Raw genomic sequence first — 17,466 nt, forward strand, 5'->3', positions numbered from 1 at the left:
TCTATCTGTAGCTCTCTAGCAGCACGAAACAAGTGATGAGAGATTGTGGTGTTGTGCGCAATGCAAATGAAGTCTAAAAGTCTGGGAAAACTATTCTGCTGCGCAGTCTTAACGATGATGGAGTAAGTCATACAGGTTGCCAACATGAGTTAATGATGGTGGACATCTTACCAAATTGACCTTTATAGCAATATTCTACATCGCCCTTATAATAATACACTATGCAATTTACATCACACCATCAAAATGGCAAGCACCGCACTACAGCAAATAGCACTAATGATAATAATAAATTGTCAGCAGTGCAACAAGTAGCACCCTCACCTGTGGTGCAGAAGGTTGTGGGTTCTTTTTCAGGGCCAGGTTGACTGATTGCTGACACAGGACTGCAGTATAAATGGGGGGTGCTGCAATCCTAACTGTATCATCCTTAGGATAAGATGTTAAACCTTAGGCCCTATCTGTGCGAGTTGGTGGTGGCGCAGGTGGATGTTAAATGAATACTCGGATGTAAACTATCTCACGGCACCTATCGAAAAGAGTAGGGGTCCTTTATTAAAACTATTACTTACATAATTTACATCATATACAACATTACATTTCTTCACATTTATTATAAATTATTTACAATTATATACAATCACACACACACACACATATATATATATATATATATATATACACACATACATACACACACACACACTTTTGAGTTTTTCATTTTAAATACTTTCATCAATATCTTTTGCATTACTATCTATACAAATATATACACATTAAGAAACACACACTTTTCCCCACAACCAAAATCTTACTTTTTTAATATCTCAGCCAGTATCCTCTTTCAGTTATACTTTATCTCATTCATTCTTTCATTCCATATAATCTAGATTATATAATACAGCTTCCTATCAATGTCTGTTACAAATTCCTTACTCTTATTACTACAATCAAATACTATCATATCCATATTGATTCTTCCTATTTTCACAATACATTCCAATTATTTTTTATGCAACCTATCCCATAATTTCTTTAGCTTTTGACATTGCAAGCAAACATGTTTCCACAATATAATCTTTTCTTGATTCGTTTCTCCATTCATTGTTTCTTATTCTTTTATATTTGCTCAACAAACTCCATATTGCTTTATATTTTTCTGTCCTAATTAATTACACTCATCAGAGAACCATTTCCTTCTTAACCCACTTTATAACCATGTATATAAAATCAATGATGCTACATACACCACTACATTTATCAGTCAAAATCCTCCTCCTTCCTCTTTAACATATAATGTACTTCTTTTTGTTGGGTTCAACCTGGAACCTCATATAAAGGAGAAAACAATTGTCAAAATGTCTTTCTCTTCTTTTACTGGAATCCTATATACACATGCTAAGTATGATACTTTTCCTAGGAACACAGAATTTATCAAGTATGCCTTTTTCTTAAAAGACATCTTAAACATCTTCCAAAACAGACATATATTTCTCAGCTTTGTTATCGTCTCTTCCCATTATTTATTCCTTACCTTGTTGTCTCCAAATTTTAATCTTAATAATGTTATTTCTTAGTGTTTAAGCTATAGACTCAGAAATCTTAATCTCATGTCTTGAATTAACAAAAACAAGTCCATTATTTTCATAGCTCTCTACCTCCCCCCTAGAAACAACAATCATACAATTGAAAATCTGTTTAGCTGGGCCTCTACTACATATAATCAGGAAATAATAATCTTAGGTGACTTTAACTAACCTACTTGCTCCTCCATAATGCCTAACAAATCATATCAACCTCTTTGGTTTTTCCCACCTCATCTCCACACCTACAAGAATTGACAAACATAAAAATAAACATTCCATTCTAGACTGGATTCCCTCGAATCGCTGAAACCCATGCTCTCAGTCTGGCTGCCTCGCAGACTCACTAAGTTGTCATTCTTCCACCTACCTAATTAGGCATAAATCACGCTCTATCAAAACCACTATCTATAAGCATATCCATACAAAAAACATTTCTCCATAGAAACCTTTAATTCCCTCCTAATACATCACAACTGGTCCCCTTTAAGACACCTTCCGCTCGATGAGGCTGTTGAAAACTTCAACAACTCAATCTTGCGAATCCTAATCTCTCTATCCCCTATTTGAAAGTACATTACAAATCCATATCATCTCAATGGCTAACTAAAGACACAGTAAACATAATAAAACAAAGAGACAAAGCATGGCAAAGTTATCAATCAGCAAAAAACAAAGAATCCCTTCAAAACGATCTCCAACTACGTAATTTAGCCAAAAAACAAATTCGCTCTGACAAAAAGTCCTACTACACCCTGATCTAACAAAAACACAAATAACCCTCAGAAATTCTGGCACTCCATAAAGCAACTTTTGAATCCTGGACAAACCACTACCCCTATCCAACCACTCCTAATCCCAACATAAGCATAGCAGCCCAATTTAATTCACACTTTATTAACTCCATTTAGGCCTTAGTAAATGATAGCAACAATCCCCCCCAACCTTTTCCACAATTCCTATCAATCTGCTACCTTCTCATTTCAGCTTATCTAAACCGCTTGCATCAAAAAACTCCTCCGTCAACTCAAACCCACTACACTTGCAGTGGATCAACTCCCAAATTAATTTCTTAAACTAGCTGCTGTCTTCATCTTATACCCAATCTCCTTACTTATCAATCGCTCCATTCCCCTGCAAAAGGGTGGCCCATGCACAGAACTATCAAACTACAGACCCATTGCCATACTCTCTCCCCTTAACAAAATACTAGAAAAATGTATTCATTCTCAATTACTGGCCTATCTACAACATAGCAGTCTTCTCTCCAGCTCACACAATGGTTTCAGACCAAGACACAGCACCACAACTGCCCTACTAAGTTTCACTGATTCCATCAACCACCACAAAAATAGTAACAATCTTGTCTCTTCCTGTATCCAATCATAAACTGCAAGAACTATCATACCTACAACCCTCACTACCTTCCATCACTTGGTTTCACAGCTATCTGTCCAACCGACAACAAACTGTCAAGTGAAAAGATGAAACCTCTACCCTTCTGTCACCATAGGAGTCCCACAAGGCTCAGTTCTTGGCCCTTTATTATTTTCCATCTTTACAAAGAAACTATGTTCTGCATCCATACATGCAATTATAGTGCAGTATGCAGATAACTCCACAGTCATCTGCACAGCTTCCATCCACCCTGAACTCCTGTCTAAAACTCAGAGAGCTTTCTCAGACATTGAACAATATCTCAAAGAAAAACTCGTACTAAACCCAAACAAGACAAAACTAATGATATTCCCCAGTAATAGATCCACAGATCCCAATACCCCTCTTCATATCTTGTCTTCCAACAGCACTAAAATTGAACTAGTAGATAGCACATAGTTACCAGGAGTCACAATAGACTGCTCTCTAAAATATGATCAGCACATAGCCCCAACCATAAAAAAGATGCATATTAAACTCGGTTGTCTATACAGGACCAGAACATTCCTCACCCCTAACACTAGGCAAAGTATAGTGAGAGCATACCTTCTGCCAACCTTACTATACACCTCCCCCATCTTCACTAATTTTAGAAAATCTAAACTGTCCAAACTAAAAATATGTTACCACAAAACAGCTCGTCACTGCACTGCCCTGAAACAGCTACATGGGCTCAAGATACCTAACCCATCACTTAACCAACTCAATTGTTCACAACATCATACATCAGCCTGAAGCCTGCCCAGCTCTAAAGAGAGCCTGCCCAGCTCTAAAGAATCTAGTTCAATCTTATAATGCCACTCGTACCCCAAGATCATCCAAGGAATTACTCCTAAAAGTTAACAAATCTAGCAACTCTTTTATTGACTCCTTATTCGCAAATCATGTCACAAAACTATGGAACAGCATTCCTCAATATATACTTAATACCCCCCACTACCTCCAAATTTAAACTCCTTCTCAAAGAACACCTAAACAATAAATGGCTCTGTTGTTGTATCACTCCTGGATAAGATTCTCTCCACTCAGTTTACATCACACCTTTCTTGAACTAATAACTCCTACTAACTTTTCTCCTACTCCTGCCACTTTGCACCTTAAACTTATTTCAGTTACAAGAAGTGAAGCTTGCTTTTTCCTTAAACCTAGGTGTTACTGTAAAAATGCAGGCATTGTAACCCACACCTACTATACATCTAATTTACTGCTTTCTGATTACATTAATGTTAGTCAAATTATAATATGCTCATACTGTTTTTTTTAGCAACTACTGTGTTAATTGTTATATTGTAACTTGTGTTCTAATCGTTAAGTTGTCCTAATTAAGTATTTTTACTATAATTTGTTTCTTGGAGCTTTTCTCCCCAGGCCTCTGCTGAAAATGAGCCACTGGCTCAGTCGGATCATCCCGGTAAACAAATAAAATTAAACTGAATGTCCTCTGTCTTAACTTCTTCTCATAATCCTGTGCTTTTATATCGATTTATAGTCATTCCTGTACAATTGAGCTGTTCGTCAAGTCTCTTTAATCGCTTCTTTCATCCCTTGTTTATTCTTTACTACTATTATATCATGTGCATACGTAAGCATTACTGGTATCCTTATACTTTCTATAGTATATTAATTAGTATATTCTAATTCTTGCAATGTCATATTTATATTACTGACCACTGCATTCAGAACTAAAGCAAATAAAATATTGCTCATAGGACATCCTTACCTTATCCCACATTGTATAACTATTTCTTGACCTAAACTTCCATTCAGTAAAACTTTTACTTTATTGTTTTAATATGCTGTCCTAAATATCCTGATAAGTTTCTCTCTTGCTTGATATTCTTTATTTCCCATAATATGTCATGCTGTTTCTTATCAAATGCTTTATTAAGATCACGTACCATAATTTTTGCTTCTGCCTTTCTATAGCAAATATGCATAATTTCTCTTATCATGAATATTTCTTGAATTCCTTCCCCTTTCCTTCCAAATATAGTCTCTTCTAATATATTAACTTTCTTGTCCAATTTTATTTGAAATATTTTCATAAATATTCTATAATCCGAGTTAAGTACTATTGGTCTCCAATTTCTTATATATTACCTTTAGTCCCTTTCTTTCATACAAATTTAATCACTCCAGTACACATCTCATCTTGACTACATCATTCTTCCGAGTATTCATTTAACACGTGTACAAATACTTCTTTTTGAGAATTCTTCATATCTTTATACATATGATATTCTATCCCATCTAAACCCATTGCAGATTCTAAATTTACCACTAACACATTATTCAGTTTGTCCACTGTAAAAGCTTTTCTATTTCTGTCATTTTTTAACCTTCTATGTATATACATTCAATCTGTCTTACTTTTTTAAACTCTCTTCTATATACTGGTTCACTACATTCATTGTTTCTTGCAGACTCATTATATTCTTCCCTTTCTTATTTATTAACTCTCTTATTATCATCTTTTCCTCTTTTATTAACCCCTCAAATATGGTGCCATTTCTTTCTTCCCCTATAAGAAGTACCTTTCTTTAAATAAATGTTCTTTAACCTTTGCTTGATTTAACTCATTTCTTTCAAATATAAGTCTTATTACTTGTTATCTTCTCCTCTGCATCATTACTTCTTTATATTTTTATTTCCCTCATCCCCCTTTTCCTTCTTGCTATTCCACATACTTTCATAGTTGCTTATGAAACTTATCCACCATGCTTGTCCAGTTTGGATAAAAAACTCTCACGTCTATATGACCTGTCCACAACTGATTGATCACTTCTCTCCCTTCTTTTATCTATTTGTTTTTTTGTTTACTTTTTTTGTACCTTTTCCAATTTTTATATAATCCTTTTTTCTTGAATTTCTAACCAAATTTCCAAATGATCATCCTGCAATTGTGGTCCCTTCTTTTATGATACTTAGCTTTTTGAAATAACAATCTACATTTATCTTTAAATTACTTTGTCTATACCTTTTTATTCCATATAGACTACATTCCGTTTTTTATTTCATATCTACCATTATGTCCACATTGACACTTATATAATAATTTTTTAAATATTTATTCTTTTGCTTTCATTGTAACATATGCATATATAGCAATAATTTTATACACCTGTCCATTCCATCTTATATCTACAACTGTTCATCTCTCCATTACCACTAATGTAAAATTCAGCACTTTGACTGATGGCTTACACAATACTGCTATACCTGAAAATGTCTCTATACTTGTATTACAGATTATTTCACCTCCATAACCTTTCTAGTTGTAGTGTCGCATCTTCTGGCAATATTCTTGTCTACTAATATGATTATATCCATATCCAGTTTAGCATACTATTCTAATACATCCATTCTACACTTTATATTTTAATACTATTAAAATTTGCTGCTAATACATTATGTGATACATTTTTATATTTACACTCTCTCCAAAAAACACTACCTTTTACCTTTCTTATTCTATTTTAAGTTTACCCCGAGAAATGCTCTTTTCCTATCTTTCCCCTTTTTCCAATCAAATTTTTATTTCCTTCACCACTCTCCAATTCATTTCTTCTTCATTTATATCCAACATAATTTAATTTCCTTGCCTATCACTTTTTCTTTCTTAGTTTTAGTACTTTATTTTATTTCACTCTTAGCTGTCATTATTTGATTTTATTCTAATTTTTCTTGTTCTCTTTCTATTACTTTGTTTAGGTCTGTTTCTTGGATCAAGGTCTAGAGCTCTCTCTTCCCCTTTTTTATATTCTTCTATACTTTGTTTACAATCCACCATAAATGTCCTTCCTTTTCACGTTTAAAACATTTTAAAAACATATTTTTCTCATCAGGCCCAACTTTTTCACAAATGTAACATTTTCTTTTTATCACATTCATGAATTAAATGATAATTTTTGCAAAAAAACAAAAACGTTTTGGTTGTCCCCAATATTTTACCAACCCTCGTATTCCCGTCACCATTTATCAAACTTGGTACATGAACAATACTGTAATTTCCATTTTAATATCACATTATATTCCCATAAATGTCTTTAGTCTCAATGTCTATTTTTCAACGTCTGTACAAAACTGAATAAATATTTCCTTTTTTGTTTCCCTATTAAGTACTTGAATCACATACAAGTCCCATGGATTCAAGTTCCTTTTTAAATCATATTGTCCCAAAAACTTTTCTAAAAATTGCCCTGATCAAAAATAATGTCACAATAAGAGTCTTTATTAATATGCATGAAAGCTCTTACCTCTTTTGGTAAGATGCCCAAGGAAACCACTATAATCCAAAATGTCATACCTGTCCAAACTTCTGTAATCTTTGCTGCTAATACGTACTAAGAATGTTTTATTCCTTTGTGACTTGCTCTTCTCTTTTCTCCCTCCTTTTCTAACTTTGTCTACATACAACTTTTTTATTCAACACTGCTGCATCACCTTCATCCATGATGTTTGCCCAAGATGCTGCTTCACGACTATCTGGTTCACTTAGTATAATTAATTCTTGAAGTACAACATCCTCCAAGCCTCTGGATTGGAGGGTTATAGTAATACATCCAACATGACTCTCGCTCTCTTTCTCAAACTGCCTTTGAAATATTTCTTCCAAATCTTGTGAAGGTTTGGATACCTTCACGCTCTCAGCAATGATTCCCTCTCCTCTATTTCAGTATAACTGTTGGAAGCTCAACTGCCCTCTACTACTCTGTTTTCACCAATGGCTTGATTGCAGTTAATCTATCCTTGGTCACACCTACTTCTACCTTGCCACTGTTCTCTAAAGCTTGCAAGGATTCCAAATCCTTGTTCTTAACAAATACAAACTGACTCTCCATGTTGCTCCGTGCTTCTCTGGGCCACCACTGTGCCTGGAACAGAAGTAGGAAGTGACTCTGTTATTGCGCTCCCTGCACATTATGGAGAGTAGGGGAAGTTCCCTGATGCTCAGGCCAAATGTGCCCTAGTAGTACAAATACCCTCTTGGGTGTCTCCTAGAAAGAAGCTACTAGTCTAGTGGGACTAACCTTGTCAACAAAGAATAAATAAAAATAAATACAATTTTATTTGCTGAATGTATTTAGAAACAGTACAAATGTGTACAAATTATAACTAGTTTCCAGTCATGCAATATACACATTTAGAAATTCAGTAATTTCACAAACCTCTTCCATTATGTACAATGCAGCCTGAGGTAAGGAACACAGCCCTCCTTGTGATTTCAACAAGTTCTGCCCATGTGGGTCTTCAGCAGATGAGCTCTGTGACAAGAGAAGAAAGAGTCACTCACAGATATTTGCACCACAGCCACTTACAACCTTGGTGACTTGCCACTGCTCCCCAGTGTCTTTGTTTTACAAGCAACTTCAAGCACCTCTTAATCCAATGAGTTACAAAAATGAATCAAATACCCATTTCTTAACCACAGTAACAGGTGGCCATTTCCTGAAAGACTGCTGACAACCAACACTTTTGGTTATTTTTGTAGTTTTTATATAAAATTCTGTATCACCAAAATGGTTCATGTTTTATAATATTTCCAAGAGACGATACTGGCAACTACCTAGAAAAAATAATATTGGACTGTGCTTCTACCCATTACTGATTTAAGTTTGTGTACTGGGGTATAACACTGATCACAACTGACCATTTGCGGGCATAGCCCTGACGAAAAAAGTCACATAACTAATTCAAACATGGAGTAATCACAGTAGGTACAGAGTCCAGCAGATAAATGAAACAATGAGCAATTATTAACAGAGGAGAAAAAAGTAGATCATTTTGGTAGTAACTATGGGAGGTAAGTGGAATACAAGTTCAGAGGATGGAAGTAGAAGTGATGTTGGATGGGTAAGAGTTAAGCACTGTGCCCAGTGGAAAAGCACTTGCAGTCATAATTGAGCTATGCTCTGAAAGTGGGGAAAGAGGATTTTTCTTTTAGATGACGAGGAGGGATTTCTAGAGTTTGGGTGCAAAAATGCAGTAGTTCCTACAGTGCAGTTTGATTTGGTAGGTCTGGAGGGAGAGTGCCAACTGGGAAAAGTTCTAGAGGTTGCAGGAGGGGTTGGTTTTAGCATGGACATTGACAGTAAGAGGCAGGAAGGCACCTTGTTGAAGTAATTTTAAAAGATGGGACCCTAGGAGTAGCTCAGCTCTGTATGCGAGCGGGAGCCATCAAGCTTTGGAGAGGGTGGTGCAGTGGTGTTCCTGGAGGGGGATCCTGAAATGAACTGGAAAATTTTGAATATTTTTCACTGGACTATAATGTGGATAAATATTTGTGCAATCTCTTCTGGTGCATGGCAAAGGTGCAGCTACATCTTGAATTTTAATAAACAAAAATGTAAATTTTATAAAATAAGAGGAGTTCATACAAAAACTCAAATTCATAAAGCACAGTAACGCACCAAGATCCACAAAGAACAGTAATACAACTGCTATGTGATAAACAGTGTGGCCAGAATTCTGCTGCAGGACCCAATGGGGATGTATGCATGAGTGTCAATATAGGATGGTCCTGCTGGGGATACAGCCATATAAATAAACCATGCATTTGGAAAAAGTGGCAGTTATAGGGCAAATATGTACACTGTGCTAGGACAGATCATGAGAGCTGAGCATGTAAGCATGCGCATGTTCTCCACAATGTGCATGCACAAGGGCATCAGAACAAAGCATCTGTGACATGGGCACAACTAATCTCTCATGCAAAGGCTACACAGTAAAGTGTCAACTTTATTTTATTAAATGGGAAGGAAGGGGGTGACAGGACAATCATAAAAAGGAAAGAATAAGCACTGGAATACCTAGAAGGACAAAGGGAATGGAAAAGTGGAAATGGAGGTGGGGGGGGAAGTAAGTTTTGTTTTTTTTTTTTGTTTTTTTGTGTCAGGTGCCCGCCCTTTATTTTTAGAGAAGAATGGTAGAGGGGGAGGAAAGGTAAGGGCAACATGATTAGGAAGGAGAATGAAGGAATTGCAACAGGAGCAGACACAAAGGAGATAGACAGGGGTGGACAAACTGGTAATGGGAATAAGTGGACAATATAACAGATGAGGAGGATTAGTAACACAAAAGGAAGGGGAACACGATGGTGGGATAAGGACCACCTGCCAAGATGCACCAGCTGAGAATCCATCTGGAAAGTCAGTCCCTTCTGTGGCTAAAAGCAGCAGATGTACAGGGCTCTGGAGCCATGCAACCCCATCAGTCTGATGAAGATGTGTTCCAGGGTACCAATTCAGATCTCAAGCCACTGATCCACTTCAGTGCTCATAAGCCCCTTCACCTCCCAACTAGTGATCCAGTGGGGACCCAAAGCCACTTCCTGATGAGGGGCAGATTCCCACCACTAGAAAGGCAGCAACCGAGGTCTCCAGCAAGCCCTCTGGGGTCACCTGGTGACCAAACAGTTGGAAGGGAGGTGGTGCAGGGCACAATGGCTGCTGCTGCACTACATCTTGCTCCACATCTGAATCTCCAGAATAAATAAACATAAATGGAAAGAAGCAAATCAGCAAATAAAAATAAGATGACAACAAAGAGAAAGACAAGAGTAAAAAAACAGCAATGGTCAATATGATGTGGTACATTTTTGTATGACAGGCCCTGGAAGGAGAAATATCTAGTCATCTCAGCAACAGTGACATAAATACCTAGGGAATTTCCTATGATACAGCTTTATGTACCCCAACACTCCTAGGTAGGATAATGACACGGTTTCTGGACAGTGAAAAAGGAACAGTGAAGCAAAGGTAGAACTGTACTGATAAAATACACAGCCCTAAGGAAAACACATGTAGGTGGAGTTGTCAAACACTGCGGCAAAAGTCAAGATGTATGAAGTAGGTAGGCAAAGTGCCACATAAAACACTGCCTTATAACAACAGCAGGAGTAAGCAACATAAATGTAATCACTGTGGGTATACCAGACCTTGAATATGTAAAGCAAAGTGCAGTGGTACACAACTGCATAGCTGTCACACTCATGATATGCCAGGAATACCAGATGCAGTGATGGCCAGGAGCATAGGGACAAATGGATAACACAATGACAATCAGACAAGGGCTGTGAACACTTATAAAGGTAATCAAATACCTACAAGGTATTGAATAATAAAATGTTTAGGCAGTCGGTCTCCTCCATAGTACGCAAGTGCACTGGTATACACACGATCAGTACACTTGGTATGAGACGGTAATGTCAATAACAGGCATTTATTAATTAACAGGTCAGCAGCACAGTTATAAATGTATCAGTCATATGAGCAGTGATCAAAACATACAACAGTCAGAGTTAAAACAGAAATGTAAAATGGGGAAATGATGTGCTAAGCAGGTGAAGCAGGCATATACAGGTCTTGCAGCAGTACAATATCTCAATGCCTAGAGAGACTGGCCTGCTTCTTCAGGCGGCAGTCTTGTTTTCTTCAATTTTCTCCTGATCTGCAAAGCACATACACATAAAAAAATACAAGTAATAAGCACAGTATAACCATGTACATCAGAAACAGCTATATCTCTACAATAAGGCCTACTGTAATATGACAAATAATTTTGTTATATTTACTATAGTAATCAGGTTGTCACTCCCTAGCCTCCTCTCTCAGTTGGTGGAAGTGGTCAGGCTGGCACCTCAAGATCACTGTAACAGTGATGGCCCTGCTCACAAGAGCAGGTGATGCCTGTGGCATTACTCACTATGGCAAGTTACTGCCAGCCATCCACTTGTACTAGGGAGCCTCCCAGCAAGCGCTCACAGTGGTGTGTTGTATATGTGTATTTGTGTGGGTGTGTTTGTGTATGCATTTGTGTGTGCGAGTGTAAGCTTGCTCACCTTTTTGCCACTCTCAGATCTAGAGTAAGTCTAAGCCAATTGCCAGGCTGAGTTTAGGAAATTACAGAGTTGCAATGGTACACATCTCAAAGCCAATGTGATATGCATCAAAGTGCAGCATGGCAGTGCGAGGCAGATTACTGGACATACATGCAGTAGCATGACCAAACCTGACAGGCATGGACTAAAGAAAAGGCACTTGCATGATCTTCATACATGGTAGTGTAGTTTAAACACCATAAACACAATCAACCAAAGTAAAAGCACAACACTAATCATATGTGGCATTACACCTCTATAAACCAGCTGCCCAATTTGTCTATACCACAAAGGCACAACAGTTATGAATGTGTCTGAATGCACAGTTGGTACAACAGACTACCAGCAGACAGGGACTGATGTTGTTGTGGTAGTGAATAACAGCATAAAGGGTACAGAGCCCAATCTGTCCTCCACAAGGAAAATGCCATTATGCCAAAGATAGCTCGAGTGGTTGCTCTGGATACAACACAGACTGTGAGGATGTGTGGGAAAGAATCCACTATGCTGCAGAAGTCCAGCTGACATCCACAGGATGTCAGGGTTTCACACCTTGAGCATGGGTCAGGCTGCATAGGTGTAAAAGTGGACACACTGGTGGTGCCTGGGGGCTACAGGCCCTCTATATGCACATCATAGGCTTCAGGTTACAACATGACCCCACCTGTTTCTAAGCTTCACCACAGACATGCCATGGGTTCATCACCTGTGACAACACTGCACAAGCATACCACATTTTCAGGCACAGCTGCATAATGGTGAACTGCTACAGGGGATGAACGACACACCAGACACCAAACATAGGTGTGTGTTCATGTATACAGGTACTCTGATGGCACCTAAGCAGAAGAGAAAGAGGCTGGAAATATTCATACAGGCAGAGATGTAGGTACTCTTATATGCCCAACGTTCCCATGGTAGGAAGATTCTGAACACTAAGGCTGACAAGGCCTTCAGGACTAGATTGTTGGACGATGTAAATGCAGTAGGGTAACAGCAGTACAATAACAGTGGTATACAGCAAAGTCAAAACCATGATCCACCATGCCCACATGAAAGCACAGTCACAAAAAGAATGGCCATGTGCCAAGGGTTAGCATGTAAAATCACCATCCCCAGGCAAGGACACCAAGAACCCTGAGGAGTTCTTGGTGTCCCTGCCTGGGGATGGTGATTTTATACTCATACCCTGAGGATGTCTTGATATGGGAGCTGGAGTGGCGGCAAAATCACTTGACTGTTGGAGATGCTCCAGATTAGTTTGCCCACATGCTACTCTCAAATGTATGATGACATGTTACAATCTTGAGCTTACCACCGTTCTTCGCACCCCTAAGGACAGGTAATAAGCATACAACTAGGACTACAAAAAACTACAACTTAAAACTGTCGGCATTTAATAAGTAAGGCAAGTTACATAACTGGGTTAAAATGCAACATACACAGTCAATGTTCAGTTTGTACACTACATACAATTAGGTGTACAGGGAGAGGGATGGTAGATGGTAAATGTTGCAGCTTCTTATGTCCAAAGGCCTTTCTGACCGGAACTTAACCTTAACATCAAACGATAATCTTTCTTTATTGTGTCAGTATATTCTGATAAGATTTGCAGGACAAGTCCATTGGATAGACCCACTTTTATTGTGTTTGGAAAAGCCTGAAAGCTTTTACAGAAAGCATACAATAGTCAAATAACATGCATGCCTGTCAAAACAAGTAAAACATGCATATTTCTTAGAACATAGAAAAAAGACCTTCCTCAACAACTGGATTTGGATCTGACTCTCAGATCCGACTCTGCCGTTATTTTCAGCTGGTGGCCACTAAAACTCCTCCCTGACCCATAATCCTCTGTCCCCTAACATGTTTGCTGGCTTACAGTATCAAAAGAAATATTAGCAACTTGTTAACAGAAATCCATATCTGCAGCTCAACATAAGAAACAGTGGTTCCCTTACAAGGTCTTGCTCTTCCGGAAGTCATAAGTTCAAAGGCAGGGGGCTGGTGGAAGTGGAGTTCAGGAAGAATGAAAATGGACAACACAGGTGGAAAATTATGGTAAGCACACAACTTTTCTTCCTGATGATGTCAATTTCCATTCATTCTCAACAATTGGGACATAGTCCCCAGCTACATAAAATCCCAGGAGGGGTCTAACGAAGTATATTCCTGAGCACAGCTGAACTGAAGGCTGTGCTTGCCTTCGAGACCAGATCCAATTTGTAATGAGTAACAAAGGTATGAACCTTAGCCCAAGTCGCAGCCACACATCTATCATCCATGGAAGCCCTGGATAAAAATACTGATGACGTTGCCATGGACCTGGTTGAATGGACTCTCAAAGGTTTTGGCAGGGAAAGGCCCAATTTGTTACAGACAAAGGATATATAATTGGTTAGCTATCTGGTTAAGGTTACCTTTGTGACTGGCTTGTCTAATTTGGAATCCGCAAAGGAGATAAAAAAATTGATCAGTTTCCTGAAATTTTTTGTTCTATGGAAGTAAAAATGCAACTGACTGAACGTCGAACAACTGTAACATATATCCACCTTAGTTTGTAAAATTTGGAAAGAAAACTAGCAAATTAATAGATTTGTTGATGTTTGATTCTGACATCACCTTAGGAAGGATTGGTTCGTAAAGCCACCCCATTATGGATTAGAGGTGAGTGCTTGAAGTTCCAACAGTCTTCTAGCAGAGGTGATTACCAAAAATGTAGTTTTCCAACATGCATTTAACTGCTGGTTTGAAAGGTGAATGAATTAAGGTCTGTAACACCAAATTTAAGTCTCATGGTGGAGCTGGATCCTTATAAGTGGGTCTCAAAAGAAGGGTACCTCTCAAAAAGGCCTTACAAAGTTTAGCTGAAGCCAAGGAGGAGTTTTCAATTCCAAAATGAACATTAGAAATGGTGGTAGTTGTACCCTAATAGTTGAAAACTGTTGGTTCCTTCATTGAAAATTGTTGCTAAAAATTCAAGGACACTTATGCACTGGTGCTGAAGAGGGTCAATATGATTCTGTTACACCCAAAAAATAAATCTTTTCCATTTACTTCTGTAAAGTTTCCTTCTGGAAGCTTTGTGGGAAGACAAAAGTATATGACGAACAGGGGAAGACAACATATGGTGTCTGGCTATCAGTGGAAGTGGAGAAACCATGCGGTCAGTTTTAGGTTTGAGATATCCAGGTGATTCATGCCTGTGGGGTGAGACAGAAGATCTGGATCCAGAAGGGTAGACTAGATGAGGCCAAAAGAAGGGGAACCAAATTTGTCGAGGTCAGTAAAGGGCAATAAGGATGACTTTGCTTTTCAGCTGGGATGCTTTCTGTAGAAATTTTGGGATTAAGGGAGTTGGGGGATAAGCATAGAGGAGATCTGGGGGACCAATCATGTAGGATAGCTTCTCTCTGTGACTCCCACTGCAGGGGGATTAGGGCAAAGAACCTGCTGCATTTGCTATTCAGAGGAGACACAAAAAGGTCGTAGCATGGCTGGCCCCACTGGCAAAAAATAATTTCCACCACTTCCTTGTTGGGAGACCACTCATGAGGTAGTAGAATGGACCTGCTCAACTTGTCCGCTAATACGTTGGATTTCCCCAGGATGTGCATTGCTATCAGAAATTGATTGGAAGAGATCTACCACTGCCAAACTAAGATCTGGTTACTCTTTGTTAGTTGATGTACCAATGTACAGACATTGTCTGCCTGAATTACAATTGTCTGGGAAGGAAGAGAGTCTTGAAAAGACTGCAGTGCTAGGAGTACTGCTGTCATTTCCAGGACACTGATATGCATGTTGGCTTCTTCGGAGGAACATGTGCCTTGGACGGTCTTTCTCAAGAAATGCCCTCCGCCCCAATTTGGTAAGCGTCTGTGGTCACTACAGCCTTGGACTAAGGAAGAATGAAGGGACACCCTTGTCAGCTTGAAAACTCATATCCAAGGGCTCCAAAACCACAAGTCAGATCAGAGAAGGAGGCAAGATGATTGGTGTAGAACTGTGGAGGGCTTCATGATCTGAAGGTATAGAAGCCAGAACTCCCATCTGAATCTGCACCAACAGAAACTTCCTTATCATTCTATCCATCTGAATCTGCACCAACAGAAACTTCCTCATCATTCTATCCATATTGCCTTTAGTCAGAGTTCGGCAGGAATGAGATGATGAGGCCACAGAGGGAGACCTGGAATATCAGAGAGACTGTAAATATGGAGATGGGACCCAAGAGGGTTCTGGATTAATGGAGGGAGAATATTTGGTCCTAGGTAAAGGCTTTGGATCCGATAATCTAGGATTCCAGGAAGCAGTTTTAGTGTCTGACGCTGGCTTCAGTGAAGGAGCAGTCTTCAGATCTGACTTGTTTCTTCTTTGAAGGCTCCACCATCAGATCTGAGGAGGGGATGGACGAGCCTGATGGCTCTGAAGGCTTCCTGAATTGTTCCTTAGACACAGATTTTGGGGGGGTTGAGCCCCAGACAAAGCCTCTGAAAAGGCTGAGGGAAGCAAGTATTTTAAAATCAGCTTGTTTTTACAATCCACAATGGCTCAAGGATTAAAAGATTTACATATATCACAATCTTTCTGAAGATGCTCAGGACAGGGCCTAGACAATAAACGCAGAAGGCATAAGAGTCAGAGAGTGGTAACTTAGGATTGCACTTCTGGCACTTTTTAAAACCAGATGTCTTTTCAGACATTTTTATAGGCAGGAGAAAAAGGGGAGGGGAAAAAAAAACGTATTTATTTATTTTTATTTTTTTGTGGATAGAAAAAAGAAAGGAGATACCAACAAAGGTACGGAAGACTACACTAGCGTGTAAAAGAGGAAAGCTTGAGGAAAAAAAAATACCAATAATGGTAAAAAGAATTACACTAAAGCGTATTAAGGAAGGAAAAAGTAATTTGATAGTAAAATATTAACATAACTTATCGCTAATTTTGAACACTAAGCTCGATAGCTCACAGCAACCACGTCTGAACACAAAAGTAGCAAATGAGATCTATGGTATGTTATGGGTATAGAGCATCATGGGTAAGGGAGGATCTTGAGATTTTGTTTGTGGCAATGAGCTGAAAATAACATCCGAGTCAGATCCCAGGGTTGGATCTTAATCCAATTGTTGAGGAATGAATAAAAATTCCTTTCTGAGTTTGTCAGCCAGAAAAAATAAAAGCTTTATATATACTGCAAAATGAATGGGAAAACCAAAGCATTCAAATGGCTTTAACAAAATTGCTGGCGGTATCCAACAATAAATGCACATATCTCTGCAACCATATTGTTTTTTATTATAATAATGTTACAATCGTCAGCTACAAAATTCAGTTTATAATTCAGGATATAAAGACACGTGCAGAATTTTACTTTCAATTAATACACTTTATTGCATACGAGTCTACATTGAGGGGGCACAAATCCAGTGACAAAAAAAGTTCTGCATTCTAGAGAAACAGAATTGTATTCTGATGTAGCAGCTCAGTAATGAAGCATTCTAAGTCACTGTACTGGATGTACTGAATACAAGTTCAAAGGAAAACCCACAATGGAAATGGATAAAA

General features: G+C 38.4%; 1 protein-coding gene across 1 annotated transcript in view; it reads right to left on the reverse strand.

Moving 5' to 3' along the window:
- The window catches only part of LOC122815150 (probable E3 ubiquitin-protein ligase HERC1), a 5,886,073-nt gene that overhangs the window by 5,487,529 nt on the left and 381,078 nt on the right, over positions 1-17,466 (reverse strand). Inside the window, exon 3 of the mRNA XM_044087407.1 lies at positions 8,189-8,284. Within this exon, the coding sequence (XP_043943342.1) occupies positions 8,189-8,284 (96 nt within the window). The remainder of the gene's footprint in view (positions 1-8,188; positions 8,285-17,466) is intronic.

Source organism: Protopterus annectens, chromosome 1.part1, assembly GCF_019279795.1.
Source record: "Protopterus annectens isolate FY-2018-M chromosome 1.part1, PAN1.0, whole genome shotgun sequence".
Classification (NCBI taxonomy): domain Eukaryota; kingdom Metazoa; phylum Chordata; order Ceratodontiformes; family Protopteridae; genus Protopterus; species Protopterus annectens.